This window comes from Dendrobates tinctorius, unplaced genomic scaffold, assembly GCF_039654945.1.
Source record: "Dendrobates tinctorius isolate UK_male_01 unplaced genomic scaffold, ASM3965494v1 ptg000455l, whole genome shotgun sequence".
Lineage (NCBI taxonomy): Eukaryota > Metazoa > Chordata > Amphibia > Anura > Dendrobatidae > Dendrobates > Dendrobates tinctorius.
Window position 1 is genome coordinate 1,158,839 of NW_027362117.1, and position 13,376 is coordinate 1,172,214.

Below are 13,376 nucleotides of genomic sequence, written 5' to 3' on the forward strand. Positions count from 1 at the left end.
AGTGTCGCTGGTGACGGCCTCCTCTGACGGCCTCCTCTTCCTCCCACGTCCATGTAGTGTAGCTGGTGATGGCCTCCTCTTCCTCCCGCGACCATGTAGTGTCGCTGGTGACGGCCTCCTCTTCCACCCACGTCCATGTAGTGTAGCTGGTGACGGCCTCCTCTTCCTCCCGCGACCCTGTAGTGTCGCTGGTGACGGCCTCCTCTTCCTCCCACGTCCATGTAGTGTAGCTGGTGATGGCCTCCTCTTCCTCCCGCGACCATGTAGTGTCGCTGGTGACGGCCTCCTCTTCCACCCACGTCCATGTAGTGTCGCTGGTGACGGCCTCCTCTTCCTCCCACGTCCATGTAGTGTAGCTGGTGACGGCCTCCTCTTCCTCCCGCGTCCATGTAGTGTCGCTGGTGACGGCCTCCTCTTCCTCCCGCGTCCATGTAGTGTCGCTGGTGACGGCCTCCTCTTCCTCCCGCGTCCCTGTAGTGTAGCTGGTGACGGCCTCCTCTTCCTCCCGCGACCCTGTAGTGTCGCTGGTGACGGCCTCCTCTGACGGCCTCCTCTTCCTCCCACGTCCATGTAGTGTAGCTGGTGATGGCCTCCTCTTCCTCCCGCGACCATGTAGTGTCGCTGGTGACGGCCTCCCCCTTCCACAACCACGCTCTCACGTCGGCTCTCGAGTTCTGCGCCGTTCAGAAGTCACATGACCACCCGTGATTGACTGCAGCGGTCAGGTTACTAGAGAGGGCATCACTGGAGACCCGACCTGACACAGCTGAGGACACAGGCGTGTGCCCTGTATCTGTGATAACCAGTCCTGCCCTGTCCACCACGTGCGCCACAAACACAATAGGATGAAGCAGGTCCCACACAGAAATGTCCGCGGCTCTCGGAGCCATTGGGTCTAATGTATCTATGTCGCATCCTCTGCTGAGCTACGGAAACATGGCCGCCCGGAGAGGTCTGACTGCTGCTCACGTGACTGGTTGCCTCAGTGACCCCGGAAGTAGATGCGTTGCCTGGACACGGAAGCGGAAGTGCGGCTCTGCGCCGCGGAGCTTGTGGTGGTGGAGCAGACGCGGAGGTGAGGTGATCAGATCGGCAGATGTCGGCCGATGTGCGCAGACTTTGTACACACATAACGGCACGGCCGCATCGCTCCGTGTCCCGGGGCCGCTGAGAGGGGCTGTCCTCTCCATCCATAGTGTGTGACTGCACCGCGCGTCCTCCTCTCACCGTGTGCAGGAGCCGGGAGCGTCCAGCAGTGCACCCTGCCCTCCTCACAGCTGAGGGTTTGTTCCATTGTGTCCAGTCCTATAATCCGTCACCGGACATGGGCTAAAGGGGGAAACGACGGAACCAGACCCGAGAAATGACCGATCACTGTCTGCTCCATCACAGGTGTCCAGTGTGCGCGCGAGGAAGAGGAAGGCGGCAAGATGGGGCGAAGGTCCACCTCCTCCACCAAGAGTGGGAAGTTCATGAACCCCACAGATCAGGCCCGTAAGTGACCGACACCGAGCAGAAGCCTGAGCGAAGCTCCGGAGTATAATACAGACTATGTGATGTGTGTACACAGTGACTGCACCAGCAGAATAGCGAGTGCAGCTCTGGAGTATAATACAGGATGTAACTCAGGATCAGTAATGTAATGTATGTACTCAGTGACTGCACTAGCAGAATAGCGAGTGCAGCTCTGGGGTATAATACAGGATGTAACTCAGGATAAGTAATGTAATGTGTGTGCACAGTGACTGCACCAGCAGAATAGTGAGTGCAGCTCTGGAGTATAATACAGGAGGTAACTCAGGATCAGTAATGTATGTACACAGTGACTGCACCAGCAGAATAGTGAGTGCAGCTCTGGAGTATAATACAGGATGTAACTCAGGATCAGTAATGTAATGTCTGTACACAGTGACTGCACCAGCAGAATAGTGAGCGCAGCTCTGGAGTATAATACAGGATATAACTCAGGATCAGTAATGTAATGTACGTACACAGTGACTGCACCAGCAGAATAGTGAGTGCAGCTCTGGAGTATAATACAGGATGTAACTCAGGATCAGTAATGTAATGTATGTACACAGTGACTGCACCAGCAGAATAGCGAGTGCAGCTCTGGAGTATAATACAGGAGGTAACTCAGGATCAGTAATGTAATGTATGTACTCAGTGACTGCACCAGCAGAATAGTGAGTGCAGCTCTGGGGTATAATACAGGATGTAACTCAGGATAAGTAATGTAATGTATGTACACAGTGACTGCACCAGCAGAATAGTGAGTGCAGCTCTGGAGTATAATACAGGAGGTAACTCAGGATCAGTAATGTAATGTATGTACACAGTGACTGCACCAGCAGAATAGCGAGTGCAGCTCTGGAGTATAATACAGGATGTAACTCAGGATCAGTAATGTATGTACTCAGTGACTGCACTAGCAGAATAGCGAGTGCAGCTCTGGGGTATAATACAGGATGTAACTCAGGATCAGTAATGTAATGTGTGTGCACAGTGACTGCACCAGCAGAATAGTGAGTGCAGCTCTGGAGTATAATACAGGATGTAACTCAGGATCAGTAATGTAATGTATGTACTCAGTGACTGCACTAGCAGAATAGCGAGTGCAGCTCTGGGGTATAATACAGGATGTAACTCAGGATCAGTAATGTAATGTGTGTGCACAGTGACTGCACCAGCAGAATAGTGAGTGCAGCTCTGGAGTATAATACAGGATCAGTAATGTAATGTATGTACTCAGTGACTGCACTAGCAGAATAGTGAGTGCAGCTCTGGGGTATAATGCAGGATGTAACTCAGGATCAGTAATGTAATGTATGTACACAGTGACTGCACCAGCAGAATAGCGAGTGCAGCTCTGGAGTATAATACAGGATGTAACTCAGGATCAGTAATGTAATGTATGTACTCAGTGACTGCACTAGCAGAATAGCGAGTGCAGCTCTGGGGTATAATACAGGATGTAACTCAGGATCAGTAATGTAATGTGTGTGCACAGTGACTGCACCAGCAGAATAGTGAGTGCAGCTCTGGAGTATAATACAGGAGGTAACTCAGGATCAGTAATGTAATGTATGTACACAGTGACTGCACCAGCAGAATAGTGAGTGCAGCTCTGGAGTATAATACAGGAGGTAACTCAGGATCAGTAATGTAATGTATGTACACAGTGACTGCACCAGCAGAATAGTGAGTGCAGCTCTGGAGTATAATACAGGAGGTAACTCAGGATCAGTAATGTATGTACACAGTGACTGCACCAGCAGAATAGTGAGTGCAGCTCTGGAGTATGATACTGGATAAGTATATGCACAGTACTTCAGTAGCTCCACAGTTTGAGGCCAGTGGTTATAATGTGTTTCTGTATATTAGGATCGCATTTGGATTTCTCGTGTAATTCCTCCTGTTGGATGTGACTGGGATGTCTGTACTGATCATTTTCTCTGTTCTGCCCCCTGTAGGAAAGGAGGCGAGGAAGCGGGAGCTGAAGAAGGTGAGGTCTTGTCAGTAGTGACTGCAGTGATGTTCGGCTCCTGTTCTGCATCTGATGATTGAGACGTGACGTCCTGTGGACGATGAGTCTTCTGTGCAGTACTTGGGTTTCTCCCGTGAGTTCAGCGCGGTGGTATAAGTTGGTGATATATTAAGATCCTTTTGCTATGCTTGTTTCCCATGTAGAACAAGAAGCAGCGGATGATGGTGCGAGCGGCGGTGCTGAAAATGAAAGACCCAAAGCAAATCATCCGAGACATGGAGAAGCTGGATGAGATGGGTGAGTGCTGTCTCCGAATCTCCAGCTGAGTCAGTGGGGGTCTGACTGATTTGTGGTATAAAGGGGCTTGGAAAAAACAAATAGCCTCAGTTCCACTGTCTGCATGACATCATGATCAAGTAGGGATCTATAACTGCGTTCATCCAGGGCCTGCTGCTTCACAAACGGAGCACACAAGTCCTAAAGTGTCGCTGTTGGTTTCAGCTGGCTCCACGTACTGACGAATTCTCTTTTTTTCAGAATTTAACCCCGTGCAGCAGCCGCAGCTGAACGAGAAAGTTCTCAAAGACAAAAGAAAGAAACTGAGGGAGACGTTCGAGCGCATCCTGCGTCTGTACGAGAAGGAGAACCCCGAAACGTACAAAGAACTGCGCAAAATCGAGCTGGACTACGAGCACAAGCGGGCGCAGCTCAGTCAGTATTTCGATGCCGTTAAGGTGCGGGCCGTCTCCGTCCTCCGAGGAAAAGAGTTCTGTCGTTATTTTCTCTGCGCTCCCTAATTATTTTCAAGCTCTCTGCTGTAAATCCGAGAACTCCGAATAGTTGTTGAATGTTTTGTGTTGCGTTGGCTGTGCCTCGTGACAATCTGAAGGACCAGAAAACTTGATAATCTATTTGGAGAAGGAATCGGTGAATGTTCTTGTACTTCTCAGAGCTGTGGGTTTGTAGCCCATTAGTGATGGCTGCTGCGCGCTCTCGCTATATGGAGTGAGTGCAGTTGATGGCTGTTACACCGCCGGCACCCGAGTGTGACATCAGCATGGCCACCATCGCTGCTAAGCCCATCGAGCCCCATGTGACGCGATTGGGCTCTACTTTATAGGAGACACGGGATATTACAGTGTACATCAATATTATCGTACTGCATAAGTCATCTCCGATCCTTGTCCTCTGAGAGCACCATGATGGAAAAAAAAGCTATGAAAGTTTATCCCCTTCATGACTGGGCGATATTTCTTTTTTATGTTTCTATTTTTAAACTGGAGCGAATGGAGCGAGCTCTGGTCTCCACCGAAAAGTAAAGCTACAGGTTGACAAGCAAAGAAACATCCCCCCCACACACACACAAACAGCGACATTGACGAGAAAATAAAAAAGATAGCAATTCCGCCAAAAGTTAGATTTTATTTTACAAAGTTCTGAATTCTTTTAACTACTGAAGTTAAAAAGAAACAAATCCCTTTGTCATTTTGGTCTCGCTGTGCTTGTACCTACCCGGGAATCACACACAAAAACCTAAAAACATCGTTCGAATGGGGGGTAAACTGAAAGACTGTAAGAATACATTATACGGTAAAGTGAATGATGTCAGTGTCAATTGTCCTGCAAATTAATAATTCCTCGGAGCCATACAGAGGCGGAAAAATAAAAAAAAGTCACGGCTCTTGAGAGAGTAGAGGAAAGCAACCAAACGTGTAAAAATGAAATATTGCCTGGTTCTTAAGGGGTTAAAAAATGTATTTTGTCAAAGCAACACAATAGCACATCCCAGACTGACCTGATACAGTGTAACAAACCCCTCAGCTGTGTAAACCTGCCCCTGTCCAGGAGAGGTGTTACCGAGTCTACTCGGGGGGGTTCTCTGTTATCTGACGTCACTTGTCGGGTTTCTGTCCGCAGAACGCCCAGCACGTGGAGGTGGAGAGCATTCCCCTGCCGGACCTGCCGCACGCTCCCTCTAATATTCTGATCCAGGACATCCCCCTCCCCGGGACGCAGCCGCCCTCCATTCTGAAGAAGACGTCTGCCTACGGGTGAGTGTACCGCCATGATTGGCGCTCATTCTCTTTAGGCCGGCATCCACCATGACGTAACGCTGCTCTCCGCCCCTAGGCCCCCCGGCCGCGGAGTCACTTTGCCGTTCCCCCCAGGACATGGGGTTCCTCGTTTACCCCCAGGGAAGAAGCCTCCTGGGCCGCCGCCCGGTCCTCCCCCGCCACAGGTGCTGGCTATGTATGGGCGCAGGGTCGGATTTGCTTTGGAGAACATAATGAGAAGAAGAGAGGATGAGAGGTACAGTCCTGAGGGAGGTGAGTGCCGGTATTGGGGTCCCAGCTGAGGGGACGTGGCAGACTCCCCAGGATATATGGTGGTCTCCCATCAGGGGCTGCTTCACCCTTTCCTGAAGGGGCAATTTTTATTTTTGCGCTTTCATTCGCGCACCCCCACTGCTTCCATGGATCATTGCGTTATGTTACTGCCAACATCGCTGTACGGGCTCGTTTTTTCCAGGGCTGTGGAGTCGGTAAGCCACAGTTGCGACTCCGGCTCCGACTCCTTCATAAATGGCCAATTCATAACAACAAATTTACTGTTGTAAAATATTAAACATCGTGCTTATTCAGTTTCTCACCATCATATAAGTAATCAGACCACTTAGAGAAAAAACTACATTTATTAGAATACAATTAGAATATAGCAAATAACTTTTATAAACTTTTCTAAACTGTAAGTAAATATGCAATAAACACTTTTATGCAGTTAATAAGAAGAAATCTATAAATTTGTCCTCAGAAAAAGTATTGCCTCTGTCAGATCCTCCTTCATGGATGCTCTCAAATCTGATCTAATTATTTTGAGAGCAGAGAACAACCTCTCTACACTAACTTGTGTTGGTGGCAAAGCAGTAACCACTCGGGCAACATCTCTGACAATGTCAGGATGCAGAGGAATCGCTTGTTGCACTGTTATTTTTGATGAACGGTCAAATTTCTCAATTTCTTTTAGTGCACATGAAAAATTCTGCTGAAATGTACTGGCTGTGTTCCTTGATGGGGATGACTCTTCTTCTATGCGGGAACGCTTTGCACGGTCCTTGTGATCCAAATATTTTTCGAAATTAAATTCTTCATCAGTTGATGATGAGGGTGAAGATGTGGCAGGACGACCAAATTCTTCTTGTTCCTCCTGACTGTTCTGCAACCCTTTCATCCTTACTGCTATTTCAAACAGAGCTTCTTTTCCTTTACTTAGCTGTTGATCATCTAGAAGAATCCGATGCATTGGGTCTACATAAACAGCTGCCAAAAGAATATAATAATAATAATAATTTTTATTTATATAGCGCCAACATATTCCGCAGCACTTTACAATTAAGCGGGGACATGTACAGACAATAAATTCAATACAAGTTAAGACAATTCAAACAATGACATTAGGAGTGAGGTCCCTGCTCGCAAGCTTACAATCTACAAGGAAATGGGGGGACACAGTAGGTGAGAAATGCTTGTTAATTCAGGTCTGGCAATTATAATAGGGATTTTCATATAAAGCTGCATGATCCGGTCATCAGCCCGTGTGTTTAAGTGCAATAGACAAGTATCAAGTGCAGTTATCATGTGCATGAAGGGTGTGGAGACAGATGAATAGTAGGGTGCAGATTCAGAATAATATTTGGAAGGAGGGAACAGGGCAAAGTTAGCTTGCTGAGTAGTTGATGTGATAGGCTTCTTTGAAGAGATGGGTTTTCAAAGCGCGCTTGAATAGGTCAGGGCTAGGTATCAGTCTGATCGTCTGGGGAAGTGCATTCCAGAGAGCTGGAGCAGCACGAGAGAAGTCTTGGAGACGGAGGTGCGAGGTTCGGATTACGGGGGATGTAAAGAATGTTATTTTGTAATAGTAGCTCCTCTCTCCGTTTCATTGATGTAGCAATGCCACTTGCAATTAACCCTCCTCTTTGGGACAGGCGAAACATCAGGTTCTTCCACTCCTTTAAGAAAATACCTGGAGTTAAGTCCTCTGCTTGTAATTTTTTAGTCACTGTAAATGGGTGCTCTAGCAATTTTTCCAGCTCAGTCACCTGATTCCACTGACTTTCATTTAGCGTCAGTTGAGGGTTAGCCATGTCTACAAGAAAGGTTTTCAGTTCAACCAAGCGCTGAATCATTAAGTAAGTACTGCCCCATCGTGTGGCTTGATCAATAATTGCCCCTTTTCCAGCACGTCTCTTCAAAATTGAGTCAACTTTAGGGGTTCTGGCAACAGTAGCCAATTTTCTCACCTTGCCAATCAGTGCAGCAGCATGTCCTTCTTGCAGACTGTCTCTTATAGCCAGCTGTAGCGTATGCACAACACAGCGCATGTGATGAATGAAAGAACATATTGACACAGTTTCAACAAGATCATCTAAACTATCATGTTGCTGTTCATCTGAAGCAACTTCAGTTTGCTCCTCAGTTACAATACTGTGTTCCTCTATTTCAAACATTTCTGTGTCTGTGGACCCAGAATGTTCTTCTAGCTGCTGGTCACCATCATTACTCTCATTCATTAGCTTAATAGTACTTATCATATTTGAAGCATTGTCAGTTACGACAGAAAGAACTTGCTCTTTTTTCAGTTCATAGTCTTGCAGAACCTTTTCCACCAAGACCTGGAGAAACTCACTGGTGTGATGAGCTTTTTTTTGTCTTTTACTGCCAATGTCTTGGTAACTATTTCATTTTTGTCACAAACAAATCGGACATTGATGGCAAAATAGTTCACTCTGTGATGTGTGCAGGCATCCATTTTAAGAAACAGAAAGCGTCCCTTGAGAGTTTTTTTAAGTTCTTCCTTTTGTTTAAAAGCTTCTTCGATTACTAATTTTCTAATACTCTCTCCAGAGAAACACCAAGCTTGCGGGCCATTTCCCCATTCAGACACATAAAAGCTGGTCGTGAAAATAATGAAATAGGCACACTATCCTTTACAACAAGCTCTATGATCTGTTTTTTAAATGTATCTACTGTCATTGTCACAGTAACTTTGTCAGTGACAAAATATCTTGCAACTGATGGCTGCAAAGTTCTCTGCTCCTTTGTTTGGCTGGAAGAGCTGGGCACTGGTTCATTGGTTTGGATGCAGTCTTTCTCATCCACTGCTTTCAGCACTTCTGGATGAAAGCGCTGTAAATGTCTCTTTAGATTAGAAGCTCTGGTAGGAGCATTTTTATCTTTGCCTGAATATGCACTCATCTTGGCTTCACAGCATTTGTTTTCGTCTGGATCATTTGTCATACACTGACAGACATAATGTTTTCTATCTTGAGTGATGGTGAAATGTTCAAATACAGCTTATTTAATGTGATGCTTCTTTGACATTCTCAGGTTTTTAATTCTGCATTCACAATCCAAATGACAATTGTTTTTCCTAAAAACAATTGTACAAAATTATTGCCAGGTCGTACAACTAAAATATAGTGGTCAGTAATACTGTTATTATTCCTCATGTACTCACAGTTAACTGATGCAAAGTTTGTTGAAAGGATAATACTTCTTACAGTCTTCCTCTTCTGAGTAGCAGGCAGCTGTGAGATGCTTGGAAGACGCACACCTAGTATGATCTAGTCTAGAGGAGGAGCTTTACTACTAAGAATTTGCAACACATTTTCACTTTCAGTTTCATACATTGTAAGTAGGGGGGTTGGGGCAGCATGAGGTTAACCAAGTATAAGATTAGATAAGGGCAGTGGAGAACAGTGACACACAAGAAGTAAGAAATGTCTCTATCTCCAGCAGAACTGCTTATCACTGTTGTTCATAGTTTGATAGAACATATATATTTGAGTAACATTTATAAAATTCATATGAAAGTTCAATTATTAAATATTAATACTTTTTTTTTTAAAGCTGGAGTCGGAGTCGGTACATTTCTACCGACTCCGACTCCAACCAAAACTAACTCCGACTCCACAGCACTGGTTTTTTCACCGGACGATTTGTGATTTTTAATGACATCGTTCACTTTACCATAAACTATAATGAAATTTGGGGGAAATGTGAAACAAAGGGAAGAATGCAAATCCACCATTGTATCATAGAGCTTTGCAGGGTAAATCTGAGCCGGTGTCTAGAGTCTTCAGGGCGGTGTCATTGCAGCGATGCCAGACATGGGGGTTTTTTTTTTCGTTTTTTTTAAATCGATGGAGTGAAACGTTTTTTATGGACACGGTGATAACAAATATATGTAAAAAAAATTTTAATCTGAAATGGGAGTCACTTCATACTTGTGTATATATATTTATATTCTTTACTTTTTATTTTTATACTTTATACTGATATATAGCTGCTGTATAACTCTGCTCCCACCCCTGAGATAGGACGCACATTTTATGGTGGCAGTGAGTTACAGGGGTTGCAATATGGCGTCCACTGCAACTACTTAAAGCCCCGGCCAATGCTGCCAACTGCTGGTGAAGTGTAGTGTTACATGTTTCCATTGACATGGCTGGCCTGGGTCCGCTCTTTGTGATATCGGGAGGCTGGGAGAGGTGTATAAATATCGCCCCCATTAATGGACTCTGTCCTCCATGCAGGGCCGGCGTGTATAAGCGATCATGTCTACATACATCCCCACCCTGACGCCTTCTCTTTGATCTGCCGCTCGCATCTCTTCAGGGCTGAAAAGTCACCATGACATTTCCAGCTCCAGTGAGGATGAGGACTATCCCAACGACATGGAGCAGGATAGGGAAGATGAGGGCAGCAGCGACGAGGACAGCGACAGCAACCACTCAGACGGCCAGGACAGCGACGGCGCCGAGTTCTCTCAGCGGGATGACGAAAAGAAAGCCGGCGGAGACAAGAAGGCGGCAGGTGAGCCCCCCACACTCCTCAGTCCGGGATCAGGCTCTACTTTTTCCAGGGTCTGTATTCGGGTTTAACCCTTTGCGCGTTCCTGCTTTATCGTAACGTGAAGAGTCTTAGTCTCCTCAGCAGAAGGGATTATGTGGATTTGTTTGAGCTGCTGATCATTAAAGAGGTCAAATTCAGAGGATTAATCAAATATGTGAGAACACATGAACCTACAAAAATATTATTTATATGGATTTAGAAAGCGGGTCAGATAATGAGATGTAACCTGAGATGATCCTTCTAATCTGCTGCAGAAAATCCCCATTACCATGACGCAGTTTCCTTTTCCTTTGTTTTTCTTCTTTTCAAATATTTTTTAATTTTATTTTTCTTCTCATAGAATAAGAAGATTCTACATAAATAATATTTCTATTACTCTTTTTTTTCACCTTACTGCCGCTGCATATAGTCTTAAGAGTAAGTTGCCCTTAATAACAATGACGTTCACATAGAATTCAGAGTTCGATTCCATCTTATTTATTTTATTTTATTTCTTTAATATAGAAGCGTTAACAAGAAAGTAATTTTATTCTTTGTACAATTTTGTTCACATTTTATCTTCTTACATTCTTGAAACCGTGATTATTGATAGATATCAATGTCAGTTGAATGTTACTAACCGCCACTTCCATGATCTCTGACCCGTCGCTGCTGTCAGCTGCTGCCTCGGCGCCTCTTATGTGAAGTTTACCCATGTTACTTGCTGTCAATAGGTTCCTGTACAGTTTCTCCTGAGGAAGAAGTGTATTGTACAAAACCATATATGTAATTAATCCTCTGAATCTGACGTCTTCAATGATCAGCAGCGCAAAAGAGTCCACAAAATCCCTTCTGGTTTTTATTGCGAGTGGATCCTCACCAGCTGAAAAACAGTTTAAAACACACAATTCTGTGGATCATTTGAGCAAAATCTGCTAATTCTGAATTTTTATCGGATAAGGCCCTATTACGCTATTTTTTTTCTCCCGCCTGTCTACTTCATCTCCTCAGGTCACAGCGTGCGATTTGCTGATGCTGCAGAAAAGCCTCGTAAGAAAAAGAAGAAAAATGTCAAGGATCTGACTCCCCTTCAAGCTATGATGTTACGTATGGCAGGTAAGTCCGCTTGATCCTTTCCACTGAGGACATCAATGGCTTGAGACACTCAACTTTCCCAGTCTCCTGATTGGCAGACATGCCTGGAATAAACATGGCACCTTTACAGAAAGTCCATCTGTCGTTCATAGATCACAACTAATGTCAGGAGAAACCACTTGTCTGGTAACACGTCATTAATCCGCAGGTCAGGAGGTCACAGAAGAAGACAATGAACAGGAAGTCGAAGAATACTCTTCATCTTCCTCATCAGAAGAGGACTCGGGTTCCGAGGAGGAGCAGCAGACCGAAGAGCCCAAAACCGAATCTGCTGAGAGCAGCTCCTCCTCTGCACCAATCACTGTACCCCCACCCGTTACCGTCCCACCACCGCCCTTGCAGATGCCGCCGTCCATCATGACAGGGCCACCTCCATTGGGTCCACCTCCAGTTCCACCTCTCCGACCACCTGGTCCCCCAACAGGAATGCCACCAGGACCACCTCCAGGTAATATATGAGTGGACGCAACATGACCGATGTGTTCTCAGCCGAAAATATAAAATGACAATGTAACCACTCTATGCTGTCTATTTCAGGTGCACCCCCATTCCTAAGACCCCCAGGACTCCGTGGACCTCCACCACGACTTTTACCTCCAGGACCTCCACCTGGCCGTCCTCCAGGCCCACCTCCAGGTCCTCCGCCTGGCCTGCCCCCAGGTCCTCCACCCCGTGGGCCCCCGCCAAGGCTACCCCCACCTGGACCTCCAGGTATATTTTTATTATTGAGTGGGCATCTTTGCAGACATTAAACTGCATTGGCCATAATATATAGCGGGCCATGGGATGCTGCATGGATCCCTGCGTGAACTAACGCGTCAGTTGGCCATGTCCTGTACACTGTGAAGACCCCACTGCAGTGAGGTTACAGCGTACAATATGGACTGTGACCCCAGTAACGCAACAAGTCAATGACGTACATGAGAAACATTGATTACCTCTTCATCTCTTCCTGTCTGTGCAGGTATGCTCCCTCCTCCTCGTCCCATGATGCGGCCCCCCATGGTTCCTCCTCCCGGCACCGTCCCCCCAGGCCTTTACCCTCCAACAGCATTGGCAAACCCTGGAGTGTTGAGTGCACCTCCCAGCTTGATTCAAAGACCCAAGTCAGACGATGGAGGTGCCACCATTGAGAAGAAAGCCACCGCCACCATCAGCGCCAAACCACAGATCACAAATCCCAAGGCTGAGGTAACACGCTTTGTACCCACCGCACTCCGAGTGCGCAGAGAAAATAAAGGCGCCCCAACCTCAGCTCCCACCAAAAAGCAAGAGGAGGAAGTGGTGCGGCCGGCGGTGAAAACAGGTCCCAAGGCTGGAAACCCAATGCCCGTGCAGACCAAGGACGATATGTATGAGGCGTTCATGAAAGAGATGGAAGGGCTGCTATAGGGCCGGTAGTGAAATGTACTGTGAAGGTCACCCCCTGTGCAAGGCACCACCCTCGCCATCTGTGCCCACTCCATCACCGGCCGCCCTCTGCTCCTGTAGAGCTGATGTCCTCGTGTTAGGATTACTGCGGATCGTAGTCCGGTTCTATGTTCTTTCCACATCAGATGCAGTTTAGGTCCATTATGTCGACCATTTACATTTATTTTTAAAGTCTTGGTATTAAATGTGTGATATAAACTGCTGCGCTGTGTGCGGCTCTGTGGGGATTCGAAGGGCAGTCACTTGGATACCGATCCAGGAGAACAACCATCTGAGCTGCTGACATCCGGTCATAAGACCTTTACAGCTGTGGGTCAGGCATGGTGTTCTGTGCGGTCTGCAGTGTATGCTGCACACATCTGACTGATGCCCAGGGAGTGACGGGCATAGGGACCACGAATTGGAGCACGACT

At 46.5% G+C, this 13,376-nt stretch overlaps 1 protein-coding gene across 2 annotated transcripts; it reads left to right on the top strand.

The window, feature by feature from the left end:
* Positions 1-922: 922 nt before the first annotated feature.
* On the top strand, positions 923-13,161 carry WBP11 (WW domain binding protein 11). 2 transcript variants are annotated; one of them, XM_073564488.1, is made up of 12 exons: positions 923-1,075; positions 1,393-1,494; positions 3,474-3,505; positions 3,691-3,784; positions 4,025-4,221; positions 5,405-5,538; positions 5,618-5,814; positions 10,162-10,359; positions 11,389-11,493; positions 11,681-11,980; positions 12,070-12,243; positions 12,497-13,161. In XM_073564488.1, exons 1-12 carry the CDS (start codon positions 937-939, stop codon positions 12,922-12,924), a joined length of 2,100 nt encoding a protein of 699 aa, XP_073420589.1. In that variant the 5' UTR covers positions 923-936; the 3' UTR covers positions 12,925-13,161. The 2 variants fall into 2 exon arrangements, with proteins under 2 accessions (XP_073420589.1, XP_073420590.1); XM_073564489.1 differs by lacking the exon at positions 923-1,075 and adding an exon at positions 1,082-1,283.
* Positions 13,162-13,376: the final 215 nt, after the last annotated feature.

Coding starts and splice junctions, on each gene's coding strand:
- WBP11 (XM_073564488.1), top strand. CDS start 937: ATGGCCGCCCGGAGAGGTCTGACTGCTGCTCACGTGACTGGTTGCCTC. Junction 1,495..3,473: donor GAACCCCACAGATCAGGCCC/GTAAGTGACCGA, acceptor TGCCCCCTGTAG/GAAAGGAGGCGAGGAAGCGG. Junction 3,506..3,690: donor GGAAGCGGGAGCTGAAGAAG/GTGAGGTCTTGT, acceptor TTTCCCATGTAG/AACAAGAAGCAGCGGATGAT.